General features: G+C 32.5%; 2 protein-coding genes across 2 annotated transcripts; one reads left to right on the top strand and one right to left on the bottom strand.

The window, feature by feature from the left end:
• Positions 1 to 6406: 6406 nt before the first annotated feature.
• LOC142552196 (sugar transport protein 1-like) lies at positions 6407 to 8422 on the bottom strand. The gene is made up of 4 exons (XM_075661883.1): positions 8237 to 8422; positions 7690 to 8015; positions 6996 to 7619; positions 6407 to 6915 (listed from the first exon to the last, which is right to left on the bottom strand). The coding sequence occupies exons 1-4, from the start codon at positions 8364 to 8366 to the stop codon at positions 6430 to 6432; spliced, it is 1566 nt and encodes a 521-aa protein (XP_075517998.1). The 5' UTR covers positions 8367 to 8422; the 3' UTR covers positions 6407 to 6429.
• A 4822-nt stretch (positions 8423 to 13244) lies between these two features.
• LOC142552195 (uncharacterized) lies at positions 13245 to 21262 on the top strand. The gene is made up of 9 exons (XM_075661882.1): positions 13245 to 13486; positions 13587 to 13732; positions 14351 to 14438; positions 15119 to 15587; positions 16629 to 16703; positions 18482 to 18576; positions 19829 to 19954; positions 20384 to 20473; positions 20797 to 21262. Exons 1-9 carry the CDS (start codon positions 13421 to 13423, stop codon positions 20911 to 20913), a joined length of 1272 nt encoding a protein of 423 aa, XP_075517997.1. The 5' UTR covers positions 13245 to 13420; the 3' UTR covers positions 20914 to 21262.
• The last annotated feature ends 340 nt before the right edge of the window (positions 21263 to 21602 follow it).

Here is a 21602-nt window from a genome sequence, read left to right as displayed (position 1 = left end):
CTGTTTCTTTAATTTGCAGATGTTTAAAGATTTTTTATACGCAAATTGGAATGAGATAGCACCTTAAAAATTCACATCTCCTAAATAGCATGGATGGAGTGCTTATTCAATGTGTTATGCATTTAAATTTAGAGATTTCATAACAAATGGAATATAATAAAGTTTGTTGAGTACAAAAGTTCAAATCTTATCATCATAGAGTTTTTTACATTCAAACATTACTTTTTATCATAGTGGGAATTAAATTGAATTTTCGGTGAAATCTTTTTCATTTTTAAAAATATATTTAGTAGAAGTTATTCTAAAAAAATTGGAGTTAGAAAATGTTAGGATCAAACTTTATAATCCAACATTTATCACTAAGCAAAAAGCTTTAACCGATAACCAAGACGCAACTTTATTTTCTTATAATTGTGACAGTGTAGAGTTCATTTAATTGTTCGCTAATAGGTCGGGCTGCTAGACTCATTAGCCTGAGAGGTGTATGTCTATCTGCTGGTGTTCTCTCATATCTTTTGGAGATCAATATTAACTTTCTCCTACCATTGGTCATGTCCCCAAAAGAGACAATATTACATGTTAAGATCTAATGTCACTCTTTTACAGCCCCATCTAGCCAATAGATCGAGCGACGCAATGTTAGCAGCTTGACACACGAAAACTTCCTAGTATGTCATCCATCACAATACTGTTCACGATCTTGCACACCTAACCCAACAATCCCCCCAAAGAAGTATATAAATATGTTTTTTGTGAGACTTGAACACACGACCTCTCTCTGATACCAATTGTTAAGATCAAGAGCTTACCAATAGGTCAAAAGATATAACTGTTAGCCAATGCACAATTTTATTTTCTTATACTCGTGACAGAGCATAGTGCACCTACTTAGATGCTAATAAGTCGAGTTGTTGGGCGCATGAGTCCAGGGAGGTTCATGTCTATTTGTTTGTGCTTTCTCATACCCCTTAGAGATCTCAGCCTTATTCATTCTCTACCGCAGGCCCTGTCACTAGTAGAAATATTATTACACTTTAAGATCTGGTCTCACTCTTTTACGACACACCTAGCCAATCAGATAAAGTAGCGCAACATCAGCAATTTGACGCACAAGAATTTTTCGAGATGTCATTCATCTCATTATTTCTCTAATTCATTCACACTTAACCCAACATTCTTATCCCCCATCCGCCCCAAAGAAGTATAGAAATATGCTTCTTGGAGTACTTGAATATATGACCTCTCTCTGATATTAATTTATATGATGGATTGTAGTATAATCATTGAGCTACAATACTTCGGTTCTAGAAATATTAAACACTGATTAATTAAATCGAGTTTGGTTTTCAAACCAAAAGAAACTCAAATTAATCTTTCGTAAAAATCGATTAAACATTTTGGTAAAAAATTTAAAATTTAAGTAAGTTGAATGTGTTAAACGTTTTGGTTGAAGAATTTACCAAACACTTGATATGCAATACTTTGGTAGTTGAAAAAACATAAAATGCTTCGACAATGTATCTTAAAAACAACAACAATAAGCCAATGCAATAAAATAAATATGCGCAAATTTGTTTATGAATGTTTGGAAAATAACAACTCTTACGTCACTTCTTCTTCCCCTATGAAAGTATCACTAAAAAACTTTGATTTATACAACTCTTGTACAAACCCATTTCAATTTATGACTTATCTCTTGCCTATTTGAAACTCCTAACACACTCGATTGTAGGCCGCAACTTAAAAATCCGCATAATGTTTAATGTCTATTATGTCAAGATTACAAGCCCCATATTTAATATATTTGTGTGAAGATTCACTCATCTAAACTTTGAAATTCAACTCTCATTTATATGTGTGAGTTATTGTGTATGAGAATTTAATCATTTACAGTGCATATATATCTCAAATACTCCCACAGTTGAGTTTGCTCTCATTCTAGCTAATTTCTTCATATAGTTTGCTCATGATTTGAATCCCCTTCCAAAGCTTATATTTGGTCTTCAAGTTGTATTTATAACCTCCAACAATGATATAAATGTTTGAAACAGGAATATGATAGTTGGAAAAGTTTATGTATTGTTTCAGATATTGAAACGATCATATTCGTGTTGCTAGATATTTGCTGAATTTGACCACTGCTGAATTTTGATGTGCAGAGTATAGTATGAAAATTTTGGGCTCTACTAGATGCAACAACTATTGTTTACAGTGACTACTGATTTTTAGTAATCATCTCTACTTGTTTAGGGTCTGCTGTATTTTGAGGTCTGCTGTTTTTCAACACTCATGGTTTCAATAGCCATGTTTCTTGTTTATAACTGTTGATTCATTGCATTCTGGGAAAAGTAATGAACATGAAAGTTATAGCATTTTTTTAGCTTTCCACATAACCAAGAATCACTCAATTTAGAGCTTGTACAAGAGTGTTATGCTCGAAACACTCAGTTGCACCAGAGATTCTGATTTATTGAATTTGAGTGCATAACCAGTAATTTCAATACCAATTTTTTTCCTTTTAGACTATGATTCAAACCTCGATTTCTGAATATGATTTGTATCATTTTGAGTTGGATGTTAACCGTTTTGGCGGCTGGACATTTGAATAATTGAACTATGAGATATCTATAAAATGCTTCAACTCGGCAGAAACTAAGTTGTTGTGATTTTGGATTTCAGCATCCAAAATTTCCAACTTGACAAAAAAAATAAACAATTATGTAAATATGTTAGAAAAATAATAACAAATTTTGTTATCATGAAAATCAAGATTTTTAGCATTTTGAAAAACAATATCACCTTTTTCAATACTTCTCTAACTCATGCACGCTTCATCCAACATTCCTCCTCAAGAAGTATAGAAATATGATTATTAGAAAACTTGAACTCACTACATCACTCTGATACCAATTATTATGATCAAACGCTTACTATTATGTCAAAAGCTATAGCTGTTAGCCAAGGTACAACTTTATTTTCTTATACAAGTGGCAGCGCAAAGTGCATCTACTTGGATACTAATAGGTCAGCTGTTAGGCCCATCAGTACGGGAAGGTGCATGTCTATCTTCTGGTGTTATCTTGTATCCTTTAGAGACCATTCTTATATTTTTCCTACTACCGACATTGTCCCTATCAGAAACAATATTATTTGTTAAGATCTGACTTTACTCTTTTACGACCCACCTAGCCAACCAGCACAAGTGACACAATGTCAGCAGCTTGCACACAAGAACTTTATAGGAGGTTACCTATCTCAGTACTACTTCCATTCATGCACGCTTAACCCAACTTTCAAACTTATCTCTCTTTGATACCAATTGTTGGTATCAAACGTTTACCATTAGGCCAAAATTTATATCTAATAGGCAATGTGCAACTTTAATCCCTTATACTCGTGACAGCAATGGGTCGAGCTGTTAGGTCCATGAGTCCATGGAGATGTGTGTCTATCTGTTGTTGTTGTTAGGCCCATGAGTCTGGGAAGCCCAATAATTGAATTATATTTTCAATGTTTTGTATCGATTTTCATCTATGAAAAGACGCGAGAGTCCAAAGAGTTGCAAATTTTTTTTTGAATCAAGGAGTGTAGAAACTTGTTTCCCTAACAACTAACCCCAACCCCAAACTCAAGTTTGTGTTTGGGATTTTAAATACAATTTCTCCTAACATTATATTAATCATTCTCATGATAGAGTTTTTTTTTTTTTTTTTGTTCTTGATGTATTGGTAGGTGGCATCAGGGGCGTAGCCAGAAATTTTTTTGATCTTGGGCTGAATGATTCAATACACAATAGTGACATGAACTAGATATAAGCTACTGAAGATGTGTCATGTGGTTTTTCATCGAATAAAACTTATTGGTTATTGATTTCTAAAATGAATATTTCAATCAAATCAAATATTACCAGAACGTGTCTAGGATGAGAAGACCACCACTAATGAAAGGTGCATAAGCTATCACCAAACATTTTAAATGAGCATCAAAACTAACTTCGATAATTAATAACATCCAAACACCTAAATAAGATGAATGAACACATATTGAGATTTTAATAACATTAAGACAACAATATAAGCATTTCACTTTAGTAAAACCCTTGTAAAACAATTATTATCGCTCAAAAATTCAAATTAACTCAAAATAATATGTCGCAGTCATTCGACAAATCATTTAAGAATAACTTATTAACTTCTGCGTATGAACAAATTTAACATGATTTTACTTCAAAAAAAGAAAAAGAAAATACAGAAACAACTAAAAATATACATCATACGGAAGTTAATCTCGAGTTCTATACATAACAAAAATCTAATCTTTTAGGACTTAATCACTACATAAGCTAAAAAATAACTACAAACTCAACCAAGTCATATTTTGAATCTTTCTGCATAAGAAATGGATAAACCAATTAAGTAGCAAAAAACAATCATTTCATCTTGTGCTAACTCAATCGAGGCTCATCGCCATACAACCCTTTTCAACTCCAAGTCTTTGTTTCCAAAGAATATAATTTTAGTATGCTAAGTTATTAAATATATTTATTTTATTGGTTGAACAAAACTTTAATATAAATTAAAATTACATATATACCATAATTATTAATATATTTTTTAAAATTTTGATCCAGGGCTGGAGCCCACCCAGCCTTTGGGGTGGCTCCGCCCCTGGGTGGCATCAATTGAATCAACAGTTAAAAGCGGCAAGAAAGTCGAGGAGCTTGTTTTATGGAGCTTGACTGAATCATTGATGACTCAGTTGATAAAATTGGACGGGATTTCTGCCGATGGAGAAATAAAATTGCAAAGAAGAATGCAAGTCGATAGCTAGTTACAATAATCTACTTGCTAGAAATATTTATTTCTTCTTAATTTGATTTAAATATCGGAGAAATGAAATGTTCTTGTAGATATTTTTTATATGTTTTTTTAGGTGAAAAGGACGCAAAAGTACATTGAAATTCTCGATTCGCTGAAGCCAATGAACTCTGATATTCTAAACAAACCGAGACATGAAAATCTCAATGAACAGAGCAAACCGAGAAATTTTGCTCTTAGGAATAACTGGGAACGAGTGGTGATAACAACAGAATGAGAAACATTTTGATTTCATATATAAGCCATCTAAGTGTAAGCTGAATCGACGAATCCAATTAGCGATCGGGTCTATCCCACGACTTGTTGTTCATCTCATATATATCATGTAGCGAACGAAAATATACATACCCCTTCAAAATTACATATGATGCACTTCATCCACGCTGTTTAGGAGATAATGTACGTGGATTGTAAAGTGATTATATATATCGTTCCAATGTGTATATTAAAAATAGCCTATATACAATGATTTTATTTTATATAAAGGAATAAAATAGGTCTTATAAGTTTGGATTTGTAATTTAATTTTCTTTATTTCCATAGCTAAAATGGGATTAGATGTCCTTTCTTCTTTTCTTTTTTCTTTTTTAATGAAATAATGGCATTTATTATTATTATTATTATTTGAAAAGTAATGGCATATTTTATTGTTATACTTGACATCCTATAAAATAACACTCGAGATAACCGAAATCCAACTTTTTTGGAAATATTAAATTGTTCTAGATATAAATATCCGGGATTAAGATATATATATATATATATATATATATATATATATATTGTGATATTCAGTTGAGATTTTGTTAAAATTAAAGATAAGGAAAATGAAATTCATCTATCATTTTTACCAATATTTTAAAACATAAAAACATTTACAAGTTGGAAGTGATTAATATTTTTTTATTTATTTAAAAAAGACAATTTTCAAATTGCAAGTTCCATTTCTTGTTTCAAAATAAAGGATTGAAAATTTTTTACTAATTAAACATTATGATCTTTTCTCAACAAATTATTTTTTCATTAAATTTTGAAGTTAGGATGATCTATGAAGTTAAAGTTATAGTTGCAAACTAAAAATGTTTAAAAAATAATAAATATTGTTGAATATGTTTTTATGCACATTTTGCGGCAGACAAACTATATTGACTCGTATATACTAATCAATTAATTGAATTAAGAAAAAAAATGTAGGCTAAAAATAATTATTGAACGTAAATTTAAATTGGATCTACAATCTAAATTAAACACGAATAAAATAAAATTTAACAATGTCAAAATAGATAAAATAGTTGATCAAATACCGAATTATAAACGAGTATGACAATTTATTAATTAAAACAAAGGGTAATCATTCTTTTTATTTTCTAATTTGCACATATTTTATTTTTAACATAGTGATCAATTAATATGACCAGAAATCATATAAAAACTGACTAAGACGAAAAATACCAAAGCCTAATAAAAGAAATTTAATTGCTCCATGCCAAATCCTAAAACCTACCTATTTAAACCAAAACCAACAAATGTTTTCTCCAAATAAAAAATATTATCAAGGCAAGTCCTTGACAATGGTGATACTCTCGGACATCTCAACTTTAGTATCCTTATTCTCATTCTCATCAGTAACAAACTTCTTCCAGTAGGAGTGAGCCTTCCATATATCGGCCATCTCCTCGATCGGAATGCCCTTTGTCTCCGGGAAGTAGTAGATGATGAAACATGTCATAAGGAACACAAAGAACGCGAAAAATACGAACAACAAATACCTCAAGTGACATAGCATCATTGTGAATATTTGGGCTATGACAAATGTGAAAAACATGTTCACACAAACATTGACACTCTGTCCCGCAGATCGAACCTCGAGTGGCAAAATCTCGCTCGGCACCAGCCATCCCAACGGCCCCCAGGACCACGCAAAACCAGCTATGTATATGCAGATTGTTACAACCACCCAAGTCGCAAACTTTTTCGACAGTTCAGCCGGGTGCCCGCTTAGTCCAAACTTACTCGCAATACATATGGTTATAATAATCTGCATCAATTTTATTTTAATTATTTTTTTAAGAAAAAATGTACATTTTATGAATGAAAGTTAAAATAATAATAGATTACCTGACAGACAAACATCTGTGCCCCGCCTTCGATAAACAGTGCCTTCCTTCCAAAACGGTCAGCAGATAAAATGGAGACAAGGGTGGCAACAGAATTCACACCCCCGGTGGCAACAGAAGAAATCAACGAGGCGTTGTTTCCAAACCCAATAGTTTTAAACAAAACAGGCGAATAGAACATGAAAACATTCATTCCCGTGAATTGTTGGAAGAAGGGAATAAGAATAACAAACATAAGTTGAGGCCTATATTTCCTTTTAAACAGATTTATCCAAGGGTTCTTTATTTTCTTGGATTCGATGCTAGCAACCACTAGATCGTTGAACTCCTCATCAACGTCATGGACTCCTCTGATTTCTCTCAACCTTGTTTTGGCTTCCTCTTTCCTATCTCGTTCAATCAGTGAGTTGGGTGTATCTGGGAGGAACAACGACCCGATTATAAAGATCAAGGCAGGTACTGCGGCGCCACCTAAACTAATACGCCACCCGTTTTTATGTGACGCCGTGAAATAGTTCAAAGCATATGCGGCCAGAATTCCTACGGTGATGGAGAGTTGGAAGCAGATATTTAATGCCCCACGATATTTGTATGGAGCCATTTCGGACAGATATAGCGGTGCAGACTGCGACAGAGATAATGAACGGAAGATTAGTTCACGGTTTATGCATAGAATTTAATTCGAAAAACTATACCTGATTGGCGAAACCAATGCCGAAACCGAGAAGTGTACGACCCCCGATGAGCATATATCGGTTGTGGGCAAATCCGTTGACCATAGCACCAATGAGGAAGAGGCCACCTCCTAAAAGCATGGAGAGGCGCCGCCCACAAGCCCTAGTGACTTTGGAGGCGACAATGGACGCCAGCAGGGCAGCCAAATAAAGGGATGAAGTGAAAAGTGTCAAGATTGGATCGTTGAATTTGCAATATTGATTAGTGCTTCCCACGTTCAGTTCCTCCTTCCTGTACACCTTGGGAAAGAATTTCTCCAAGAAAGTAGGCATAGATGTCACCCCACCTACACACACCAAAACACTCCAGTAATTGTTAAGAAAAATAAACATACAAAAACTTTTGGTATAAAATTGTTTCGTTAACATTTATTCTAAAAATGTAAAAATTTAGTTTCGATGCTGAATTAGTCAGCGAAATTATTCATTTTCTGAAAGCAAATTTACTGACACAATCGAGTATCATACGATCATAAGGTTTGGTTACACATATACAAATATGGATTACCTGAAATTCCAATATCGTACCCAAAAATCAGGCCTCCCGTTGCACCAACAAGACACGTGAGAAGAACTTTACAGGTGAGTTTTCCGGGGTAAACCTTACGACTTCCCGTCACAATCATAGGGCCGCCCATTTTTTCTATTCACTCAGAAATATTTCTGAAGAACTGTGGTTAATCATGCAAATGAACGAGCCTTTTATTTATAAAAGATATTTCAGATAATATCGATTCCAATCTTGTCGATTTTTTTAACCGAACATCTAAACATCGTAGATTTTGGATAATACGTTTTTTTTTTTTTAAAAAGTTGATGATATTTTGTTTAGATTTTGCATAAACTTTTGATTTTCTAATCTAATCTAAATGTCTACATAACTTTACTACGAAAATAATTATTCTAGAAAACTAATTACACAAGCACGTAAACGTGAATAGGGTTACTAGTTATTATTTATAAATTATTACACAAGCACGTAAACATTTAAAATTTTCGATCCTTCCTCCGATTTGAAAAAAAACTCGAAAATGCTCTTAAAAAAACACTAAACCTACAAATGGAATTTGATTTCCAAATCCTTGGAATTTTCAAATTGAGGTCAAATTCGAATCGATTTTTTTTTTTTGAAAAAAAAAAAACACAGTGTAAAGCTAAACAGAAGTAAAAAGCAGAGATGTGAATTTCATTTTCCTTGTCCTTAGTTTTAACAAAAATCTCAACCGAATAGCATAACTATATAATATACCAAGATCCCAAAATATATAAAAATCTTAATCCCGGACATTAAACTTTAGAATAAATTGATATTTCCAAAAACTTGCGTTTTCGTTATCGATTCCGATTTAGTGGGTATTTTATGGGTAGTCAATCACATATTTAAAAATATAATGTAACGATATAGCATATTGTTAAGTAACATTAAAAAATTTCAATATATTTCAAAATTAATAATAAATATTTAATAAAACATGACAGTATTATTTCATAAAAATATCTACATATCATAGATAATGTAATTTTTAATAATAATAATAATAATAATAATAAAATAAATAAATAAATAATATATATATATATATATATATATATAACTACTAAGATTAGCTAAAAATTTAGTTTCATTCCCACTCATCATCATAAAAATATTTAATATTTTTTCCATCCTCCAACAAATGTTCTTTATTATTTTGTATTAAATGATTTATTTTAATATGTTTTATCCTTAAAAAAATTTATTATCCGGGATTATTTTTTTAAAAATAAAATATCACACACAATCTAAACAAAAATAGTATATTATAATGTTTAGATATTCAGTTAAGTTATAAATCAAAAAGATTGGATTTGATATCATCTGAAATTTCTTTATCAATAAATATAGGCTCATCCATTTGCACTGTTTAGCCGTAGATAATTGTATGAGTATAATTTTTTTTACTATCTAGATTAAGAAATTTATAAAAATTCAAAAGTTTACGCACATTCCAAACAAATTATAAATAATTTATAACATCTTCATTTAAAAAAAATAGTATATTATCCAAAATCTACAATATTTATATATTCGGTCAAGTGAATCAACAAGATTGGATTGATATCATTTAAAATTTCTTTCTTTTTCTTTTATAAATAATTTGGTTAGTCCATTTTACTTTTTCCCAAACATTTTTTCAGTAGAGACTATGAATTAAGATATTTTTGAAATTTATTACATATAATTTATTATTAATATTATTTTTGACCCAAACATTTTTTCAGTAGAGACAATTAATTAAGATATTTTTGAAATTTATTACGTATAATTTTATTATTAATATTATTTTTGACTGATGATCTTGGGTTTCGAAACCTTACACCTATATTTGGGCTTTTATCTAGTTTATGTGATAATAAAAACAATTGATCTTAGTTCTCAGAATCTTAATCTATAACATTAACGAAATTTGGTTAAACTACAATTTTCTCTTATTATCTACTTGGTAAAAACAAAAAAAATCAATCAACTTATATGTTCGTTATTTTCGGAGTATCCACTTTTTTGTGCACAAAACACTTTTAAATTTGGGCGTGTTTATATGTTAATCATTTTGTATTTGTTTGTTTGTACGTTTTAAAAAAACTATTGCCAAAAATTTAAACTTCCTATGGTAAAATTATTCAAAACAATTAAAAGTAACCAATCGACCTTTAAAAAATACATTTATTCCACAAGTTATCACAACAAATAAGAAATCTATGAGTTCAAAATTTTATCCAAGATGTTCATGAAATTATATCAGCATTCGATTATCTTATATATAGCTATGGATAGGACAAATTACGTTTTTGGTCCTGTAATTTGCGCTTTTTCTAATTTTAGTCCTGTTATGAGACAATTTACGTTCTTAGTCCAGTAATTTATAATATTTTTCAATTTCAGTCTTTTTCCTCCAAAATTGAAATATTCCTCCGGAAAATGTATGTATCAGTGCAAACATTTTCCTCAGTGCAAACATTTTCCTCATTGACAACCATTCAAAACCATGGTTCGATAATGTATCAACAATAGAATGGCTTTCTTTAAGATTGAGCCACTTTCAGAGATTATGTTTAAATAATTGTTGTACTCTTTTTCTAAAAAAAATTTGGAATATGTTTGTGGATTTATTTTTCAAAGTGACGTGGATTTAGTTTTATTTTTTCTATTATATTATTTACTTACGTGGACTTTGAAAAGGCCACCAAAAATCAAAAACCCCAATTCAAATTACAGCTCAGCATTCCGGCCGCCAGCTATGCATTTTCCGGAGGAATATTTCAATTTTGGGGGAATAGGACTGAAATTGGAAAATATTATAAATTATTGGACTAATAACGTAAATTATCTCATAACATGACTAAAATTAGAAAAAGTGCAAATTACAGGACCAAAAACGTAATTTGTCCCTGTGGAGGATATCAAAACTTTGGAAAAAAAACATATCCATATAATTAAGATTTTATCTTGCATTATCTAACTACATTTTACTGTCTAAAAAATATTCCAATGTTCTTGAAATTTGGAGTTCAAGAATATTATTGAAATCAATTTACAGCAATAATCAAAACCTCCGATACCAAATTACCCTATGCTTCACTGTTCATTTTTCCAATAATAGACACCCTTAAGTAATATTCACTAGCACACTAATTATACTTATATATGTAGTGGTATATACTAATTGTCATCATTAATGTACACTCATATACTACAAATATAATGATAATTGCATGCACGGTCTATTTATTTATTTAAAAAAATTATAAAAAAATACTCAAAATCTAGTTTTAGGACTTGTTTAGAATTTTGTATAAAAAGAAGAATTTATTGAAGAAAATATAATTTTGTTATATATTTTTATGCAACAATTTGTATTGGAAATTTTGGTTATTGGATTCTTGTGTGTTGGAAATGTGGTTGGCTCCCTTATCTTTCAAAATCTTTTGTCGCGATCTAGAATCTAGATCGAGTCTTCAAATTTCGATCTTCTAGCATTCTTCATTTTTCTAGAATATTTCATCACAATCTAAAAAGTACTTGTTCCTTACGAATAAATTGATTTCTTTATTTGTTGATCCCTTGATTTGCATAAACATAAAGAATTACATAATACTATATTTAGGAAGCCCAGATCATGTTCATAAATGAATGCATAGTTATTTTAGTTTAAAAAAAGAAACAACCTTGGACTAATTGTATGAAATATGAACAAATTCACGTAGTTACTTGTAGATCATGGTACTCCTCTGGATTAAATTATAAATTAATTTAATTGTACTAGAAATCAAGGACCGACGTGGGTGTTTCCTATAATTTTCTAAAATATTTTTATTTTATGATGATTTATATGGATTTAAATGTGAGATGAACCCAATTTAAAAATTAGTTTTTAAATCAATTACTGAAGTAGAAGCCTTCGCACTTCGTGCAGAAAACCTCAGATTCGTGGCAAATATCATTTCAAACTTCTCCACAGCAAGAACTTACAACATGCATTTAGATTCTATTCTCACCAATGGAGAACTTGGGGATCTTGCATCGTACAAGGGGCATGGAGAAGGTTCAGGAGAAGGAAACTAGCAGAGGAACTGTCACGGAAGGAAAGCTTGTGCTACATTCAAAGGTCGATCGGATGAAGAAGATGAACTGTTGGATGAAGATGACAACGGTGTGCCTAACAATATAGACAACAATGCACAACAACTTGGGGCGACCATACTTGCCTCGAAATTTGCTGCAAACACCAAGAAATGGACCATTCAAAAAGTTGCTTCGTCGAACCTGGTGAATCCAGTTTGAGGATGCCAAAGCTTTTTAAACCAGACGAGCCTGATTTATAGGATGATCGTGAAGATAATAAGGCCATCGAGCATATGGATTCTAAATGGCACAATGATCCAAGTTTTCTTGAAATGGCGGCACGATCGTCCTTTGTTAGAATTGTTCTTCCAAGAGTCGATCCCTAGCTTGTTAAAGAACATCCAACTGCTCCGTACATCGTTGGAAGCAAACGAGGCTGCAATTGTTTATTATTGGAAGAATATGATTCATAAAGACTACACGAGAACTCTAGTAACATATGTTGACACTTAAAACACTAGGTAGTTTTTTTAAATACAAATTTTATTAAAATAAAGCCAAGTTTAAGATGAAAAGCGATGCCAATATCGAAAAACATAAAACGAGATAAAAACCGGTTTCGAAAATGGTAAATGCAGGTCGAGTTGTTTTATTATGAGGCAATTCAATTTTCTAAAATCATAATTAAAATGCAATTTTTTTGCGAAACTACTGCTTAATTCAAGGGTGATTTTAGATGACCTTTGCTTTATTCCTATGTGATTGGCCCATAACTCACACTTATAGAGCCCGGTCCATAAGACGAACTGGCCCACACGCGGATCCAGCTCATGGCCCATGTGAGATGTCCACCTACAAGTGGAATCCAATATAATCCATCGGCTCAAATTAAACATCAGTCCCCCCCACCGAATCCAACGGCTGTAAGACGTGCTTTCCCTCCCGCTACGAAAACTTCTCATCCTATTTCTGAACGCACATTAAAAAAAAAACCCTAATTTTTCAGAATTCGAAGCAGAGAACGTCGAAGAATTTGTTGCTCACTACCCCCTCCAATCAATCGAATAAGAGGTTACGATTCCAATAACAATGAGAGGGACAAAACGTTCTGCAATATCCGACTCTACTCCTCTTTTCAGTTCCAACGACTCTTCTGTAAGTGTTTCTGATAGGTTTAGCGAATTGATTGAGTTTTAATATTTTTGTGTAGTTAGATTTCAATTAGGTGTATGTGTATGTGTATGATCCGTTGCAGATGCAAAGCAAAAGATTAATAATGGGATCTCAGTTTGATGCACAGAAGGCTGAACCATCATCAATCCAGCAGCGGCAGATGTTGGACGTGAAGAGGGCTGAATCTTCGAGGCAGCACGTTAGAGCTCTAAATTCCCAATTTGCAAGGTTCATACATCCTGTTGTTATGAATTTATTCTTATTTAAACCATTATTCCTTCATTGCATCGGTGCCTCATTTTACGTTTGTTGAAGTTCTTTGGGTGAAATTGCTGTAGAACTGGGCTCAAACTTTGCTGCACCTTTACATCCAATAACAAACCGCCAGTGTTATATGATGGTTTTAATTCATTGCGACAATCGAATTTATATTCTTGGAAGTTGATAATACTAGTGTGTCGTTTACATTATGATATGGCTATCTTAGAGTTTGTGATCTGTTATGTTAGACTGAATGTAAAATGACGTCTGAATTGATAATAGTCAGCTGATTTGATTGTTACCTTGTGTTAGTGGTCCAGTGGTTTTACCCCTTTAACGGTAAGATAATTGGCAATGCTTCATGAATGTATATCGTTGATGCAAATAAGTTTTAAAACGTAAGAGTTGAAGATGTTCACTAGTTTCTGTTTTTTTTTTTCTGTATACTTTGTGATTTGAATGAAACACGTTTAACGTGCTATTTTTTGGATCTCTTTTACATTTCTGGGTGTAACAGCACTGAAATTCTACATTTGAATATCTTAATGTGGGCATGCTAACATCTGTAGTTCTTATATTGAGCAGTTGGATACAAGCTCAACTACAAAGCCACCCGGATGAGCTTTGGGAAGACGGAGTTCAGGATTACTTAAATCATGCTAAGAGCATTTTGGTCAGTTCTTACATCTTATTACTTTCTTGTGCCTTGAAGCAGAGCATAAAACCTAAAATGTGGGTTTTTGCCCCATTATTTTCAACATGTTTTATTATAAGAACGATGAACTTGTGCTAGAAATTTTTTTTAAAAAAATTATAAAATATAAAAAACTGGAAAAATATTGCAGAAGAGAAATTGAGGTGGAGGTGCAAAAGGCAAAAAGTAGCACTGCTTTAAGAATGATTAATTTTTATAGCACATGATTTCAGATAGTTTGGATTTTAAAAATGTATAAATGACAAAGCCAAGCCACGAGATAAATGTTTTTTTTTTCAGAAGAAAGGTTATCAAGCTAGATAAATACTTATAATATTTTAAATAAAAAAAGCTACTAAAATAAAAATGATAATAAACTCATTAACCAAGGGTAGCCTAGAGGGCGCCCTAGGTTGAAAGTATTGTGGCTGAAATGGTTGAGCTCCCAAAAAGGAGTTGTTTTGATATAACATTCGCAAAAGGAAGAGAAAGTAGAATACGATTATTTACAAGGAATTGTACTGTATTCATATTGAACCTCTCAGCACTCTCTATAATACTTGTATGATTGTATTCACATTGCAGAAACTCTTGAGGAATTGAAATAGGTTTCTCTCTAAATGTACCAGTGGTGGTTTTACATGTCCCTATAACTGCAGGAAAAATTTAGTGATGTTGTTAACTGGCTCAAGATAAATGCCTCAAAGGGGGAGAGTTCCCACCAGTCATTCGGTGATGCTCAAATGAAACCGACCTTTGGAATTGACATAAACGGTAACAACTTGTTTTTGGAAAAACCTGGGTTTCCCCCTACTGTTACCATGGGCCTTGGACTGAATTCCGGCAAGCTGCAATCAAATGATACTCAAACAAAACCAGCATTGGAAGCTGACAAAAACATTGCCAACTTGTTTTCGGTAAAACCTGAGTTTCCGGTTGCAACTGCAAGCTTTGGAGAGAGTTCCTCCCAGCTGCATTCAAATGATACTCAAGTGAAACTATTTTTGGAAGCTGACAAAATCAATCACAAACCTGGGTTTCCTCCACCAGCTGGAACTGCAACTTTTGGAACTTCATGGACCCCTGGAATTCTTTTTAATAATAATAATACAACATTTACATTTGGAGGTATTGTAACATTCTCTGTGGATTTGCAACTTTTTCTAATGTGAATAATTATATATGCAGTGTTTTCCCATGAGGTTCCAGTAAGTAGTCAAATACATTTGTTATGTGTTTCTCACTGGCTACTCTTAGAAGGCATGTGGAGCACACACTAGCATTAGGATTTAGCAGATTTATGATATATTATTATATGGGTGGAAGAGGATGTGTTTTTTGCGGGATGAAAGTTGTAGCCTGTCTAATGTGAAAATAATGGTTTATTGAGAAATTAAATATGTGTTTAATTTCTGATAAAAATAAATAAATTAAATATGTGTCACTGAGTAATATTTATCAATAGGGGAAAGAAAACTTTTCTTGGTTCAGTGAGGTGCAATGGTAGTAAAGGGAATTAACATTTTGTTAGTCCCAAGCTTAAGATGACCGTGATTCATGGAATTGATAACCAAGTACAAGCCTATTTAGCTTTCACAACTCTCACTGACGTCATGGGAAACTAATGACTTAGCTTTTATGTTAAATTCTATTTAAATTAAAACAAATTTTAATATAATTAACAACTCAATTTATAAGCAGTTTATAGCTAGTATTCTTGTCTTTTTAATATGATTCAGACTTTAAATTTAAAAAATCGACTGAGATCACCCCTCTCCAGCCAAACATGTGAGCCTTGAAACATGTGGCCCCTTTTAATTCATCTTAATGTTCATTATCCAACAAATTTTGAAGTGTGTATAAAATGAAAACTACCGTTTTCATGTGTATAAGCCAGAAAATGGGGCCTTTCCAGGCAGTAATCCAAGCCACACTCACTTTTTAGTACCCTTTGAAGCCACTTCGACATTTTTTTGTTTTAGGGCATATCGACTATCAAGATATTTTTGCCATTCAATCAAATGCTTTCTGATCTAGTTTCTTACCTGTGAATGATATGGCTTCAGTTTAAAAGTTTCTCTTCTTCTTTTTGGCCCTCTGGACCATCATTTTTTATGTTATGGAAATGAAAATCAATGGATTGTCTGACTATATCTTCTTGTCTTCTAGGAAATCAGGTTTCTGCTCCTGCAAATGTGAATTTAGTTCCCGCTAATCATGAAGTTTCCAACGATGAAGATGGTGGTAAGAGTTAAAGGTTTTAAATTTGAATGGATGAATTCATGTTTTTAAATTCTCATGCACCTAGATTGTCTTGGCATATGTTATACACTTATCTTGTTGTAACCACAAAAAATATGCTAATAATCAGCAAAAATAAAGAAGGATATGAGCTGTGGAATATGATGGCATAAAATGAAAATAAGGTTCCCAGAGGTAATTCTTTGTGCATGGGAATTCATCTCTAGGGCCCAATAAGTTTATCATCATACTTTCTTATGCTTTTTGTATGGACATTTTATTTCCGGTTTTGGTTTTGCATGCTTGCATTTGTGGTAGCATAAACTTTATCTTCTTTATGAACACAGTTAGAATAGAACCGAAAATCAGATGTGGTTCTCATGGCAGATGGATATATTTAATTTTTGGTGGTTTATGGGTGAAGCCTGAAGCTAATGAAGCCCTTCTTTTACAATGTTATTCTCTAGCATCGATGATTTAAAACTTTGTATACACTCCCTTCATCTCAAAATGAATATTTCATTTACTAGAATACTCAACCAAATGATTTGATTTTGACTAGCGTGTATAATGAAATTTTCAAATGTGATTTGTGAATTATATGATTAAATACTTGGAAGATTGATTAATTCAGTTATTTGTTCTTGCAAATTGTAAGTAAAAGAAATAGTCGAGTTGGCTGATCGATTGCAACCATGTGACATTCGGAAAGGCCGAAAGGGAGTATAATTTTTCACAATACAATTTTTCCTAAACATGTGAAAAATCACCTGATGAAATTTTACTCGATCTTCATTGTTCACCGTGATCCGATGATAGAAAAAAGGTTTTCACATGCATGTTCAAAGCAATGGATTATACCATCCCTCAAATTTATGCTTACGTTCAATGTAGTTTGGTAGTATCCTCTTTATGTATTGAATCTTGATCTTTATCAAGTCTTTTAGACATAAGTGCCTGAACTTTCATCCATGCCACATTAAATGCCTCGAGGAAATTTCGCAAATTTTATGATGGTATGACCTACAAAATTAAGATTTGTAATATTTTCTTTATTTTTTTATGAAGATAATGAATAAATGAACAATTTTTAATCATATGTGCTTAGCAAATTGAAGAATTTCACAGACTTGTCAAATTCACTGCAAATGTTGCTAACCTTTTGTAGAGTGAAGTCTAGAGACGTATGTAAACTAAATCTTGCTATCCCAGCAAAGTTTGCATGTTTTCTCAATATATCTACAAAACACGAGGCCTAAGGGTATAAATGGACTGGGTTTTTGAGCCAGTCCTAGTCCAGCTGGTTTAGGAGTAAAAGCAACTTAACCAACCAGTCCAGATTGAGTTAGTCCAATTTAGCTTTAAATGTTAATTCTTATCTATTTTTTAAATTAAAAAAAAAAACTGAAATAAAATAATCAAATATATGATGTATATTAGGAAATTTTCATGAATACTTTAAAAAAGAAATTAACTTATTATCAAGTAATCGTTCTGGATCAATTGCGCAGATAAAAATAACCCACTTGAATATTAATTTGTTTGATTAGGGCAATATTGAATTGAATTTTCACCAGTGTGGATCAGATTTTTGGGTTTCTGAGTTTTGATGACAGTGTTACATACTCCCAGAGTATTATGATTATTGGCACTACACATGACATTGTTTTTCTTTTTTCGCATGGATACTACTGTGATTTCAGTGAAGTGTGTGATTTAGGACTTGGACTAATATTGTCTAAGCTCTGTACTTCTTTGCTTGCCTATGTCCTTTATTGAAGATGATGCCGAACAGCCTAGCATCCCATCTCTAATAAGGAGTGAAGAAAAGGGAATTTGTGTCATACACGAAGTCAAATGCAAACTTTATGTGAAGGTAATTATGTGCGAGCTGTAATACTCCTAATTATTGCTTGTCCTTTGAAATGCACTTATCTAATCTGTTCTTTTGATATTGGTCCATACTGTTTTTCTTTAAATGGTAATTATTCTACTTGTAACCTTGAAATACTTTCAAAATTTATTCTTTAGGCGAGAACTGACTTCTTAGTTGATTCGTTGGTTTCCAAGCGAGATAACCCCTTTAAGATCAAACGATTCCATCGAATTGGAAACTTCCAGCTAGTTGTTTGCAGATCAACCATTTGATATTCTGGGGCTATCATTTCTTGTATCCCTCGTTAGCAATTTTGAAATCGATTCCTTCAAATCTATTGCTCAAATCAGATCATTCAAACCAAATGCAACTAAAGATTTTGGCCAAATGGAAATTAATAAGTGATTATCATATAAGAATCTTAAGATAATCTCATGAATATCAGACTTTATTATAATTTTGCTCGATCCATCCATTCATGAGGTCAAGAAAGCTAATGGATTTTGAATCCAAATCAAGATTCCTGCAAATTTCTACCGATCAAGGGGCTCTGATTGAATTGATTATGGTCTTTTTATGAGGTATCTGGAGTCTTAACTGTTCTTTTTATGTAACTGAATTTGGTGTAAAGCCACCAAGCTACCATGTATCAAGGTGGTCAGCACAGTGCACAGTTTTTCAGCTATTCAGTACCACAGACATACCAATAAGAAATAAAGGTCTAAAATGTCATTTGGCCGACCAGGTACTGTAGTGAAACCAATTATGATGCTGGCGGAGTGAGATTTTGTGCCTTTTCCGAAACTGATAGCTGTAAAACTATGATTTCGTGCATGTTTTATGTTTCTATACCTCATGCTTTTATACAAACGTATTTAATCACACCAAGATTCAAAATAATGCGTATTAGACTTGTATTCTATCATGTGATAAAAACAAGTTAAATACCAATTTTTTGCTAATTGCAGAGTACTCAACATTAAATTTTTTTTCCAGTGAGGATGTGTATCACTTTACATGCAGCCACCCTATTTCTCTATAAAGGAAAAGCTTTTGGTTGTTTGCTATCTTTTACTTTTTTCTTATGAAACTCTATTCTTTTTCGATAGAATGTGGCATGCTAGATATTTTTATTTTTCAGACTGCATCAATTTTACTAAATGATTTTGGGGCATACCACATTATTGATGTTACTGTATGCTCAATTGTTGAATGTCATTTGAGCTTCTTGCCATGGTTATCTTGTGTTCAGTCAATTGACCCAGCAGACAGAGATACATGGAGAGACAAAGGCATGGGTCAACTGAGCATCAAATGCAAGGAAGGTGTTACCAAGGGAACCAAGGAATCAAAGCCAACCATTATCATACGAAATGATGTATGTTCATTTCTTAGATATTTTGTATCCCATTGTTAAAAGAATCCAATATCGTAATACTACCTAATGTCTTCAATGGTAAATACCTTGTTTTTTATCCTTTCATTCCTTGTATATTCCTCTCCTTTATTTTGGATGCCTGAAACTTTGTGGGATTTTCCTTCCCTATTCCATATCATGTTTTCATATTGATGCACTTGTGGACACTTCATTAAACAAGGAATGGTGTCAATAATTTTTGGGAGGAAAAAGTTTAACTTTGTTCTTTATATGTACCTGTAAATTTTAGGGAGCGAGCTGTGAAAAAGAATGTATGTAATGCATTTGATGTGAATCAAATTAGTAGTATTATTTTATTTTATTTTTTTCTCAACATATGGCATCAGTTTCTGTTTTATCTTTCTTCTGTGTTTCCTTCAATTGTCGCAGGTGGGGAAAGTTTTGCTGAATGCTCTGTTATATCCAGGCATTAAAACAAGCACGCAAAAGAATTCAGTTGTGGCTATATTTCATACATCGGTAATGCATCTTGACTTTTTAAAATTATTTATTTTTGCTGATCTATCCTATTTGTTCTGTTTATACCTAATGGTTGTGGCTTTTCTGTTTCTTTGAACTAAACTAGTAGAATTCTTGGTTGCTAGAACTATACAAGTACACTCGATTTGTGTACAGCTCAGGGTTCTTAATCATTTGTAATTTGGTTCCACTTTGATTTCCAATTTTTTTGTGCTTTACATCACTACGAAAGTCTACTAGGGCAGAACAGTTTTTAGATCTTTATTCATTAGTGGTCTGCTTGAGCACTTTCTGAATGTTGGTCTCTTTTTGGTTTATTAAAGACTGATGGCGACAACAGTGATAATGTTGTTGCACGAACATTCTTGATGAGAACAAAGACCGCAGAGGATCGGGATAAACTCGCGGCTGTTATTCAAGAATATGCTCCTTTAGCCTGAGGATGAAAAGTACATGGAACAAACGTACGTTGTTGTAATCTTGTTCAAGAGTTCAAGTCCCTGCTAGCATCTCCAGGTTTTACTCGATGGAATGATTTTTCGTCGGTTTTGAAGATGGGGGAAATTTTTGAAGATTGAGGAACCATAAATTAAAAGTTCGAGGAAATCCCGAGATGTATACTACGCTAATATATACTTCTATATTTTGTGGAGATCAAGAAAAACACCTCACAAGCTAGGGCAGGCTGTCATCGAGCTGTGTACTTCTTAGTGTACTCTGTCATGTAAGAATCATACAATATTTTGTGCGATTATTTCAGATTTATATTATTTTTAACTTTTATATGCCTTTTCTTTTTGCCACTGATCTCTGTCAAAGTTTGTCGAGATAACAAGGACAACAGTTTGTGAGATGAAGATATGCATGATTGCAGATTTCGCGAGTTGAAATTGTCATTTGAGATGTCACTTCATCCGTGGACGCTGAAGTGGACACGATAAGTTAGCAATATATTAAAACTCTTTTATGTATGTTATATATATACTAAAAAATAGATGATTTGACATTATGAACAAAATTTTAAAAATATTATTCATGAGAATTCTCAACTACTAGATTGATATGATGCTAGTATATCTATTACTTGGAAGTCCGAATTTATTCTACAAGGCAAAAAATACACGGAAGG

The sequence above is a fragment of the Primulina tabacum genome, chromosome 7 (genome assembly GCF_025594145.1).
Source record: "Primulina tabacum isolate GXHZ01 chromosome 7, ASM2559414v2, whole genome shotgun sequence".
Classification (NCBI taxonomy): Eukaryota; Viridiplantae; Streptophyta; class Magnoliopsida; order Lamiales; family Gesneriaceae; genus Primulina; species Primulina tabacum.
The sequence above is the reverse complement of the archived record's forward strand: the minus strand, read 5'-3'. Positions and strand labels throughout refer to the sequence as shown.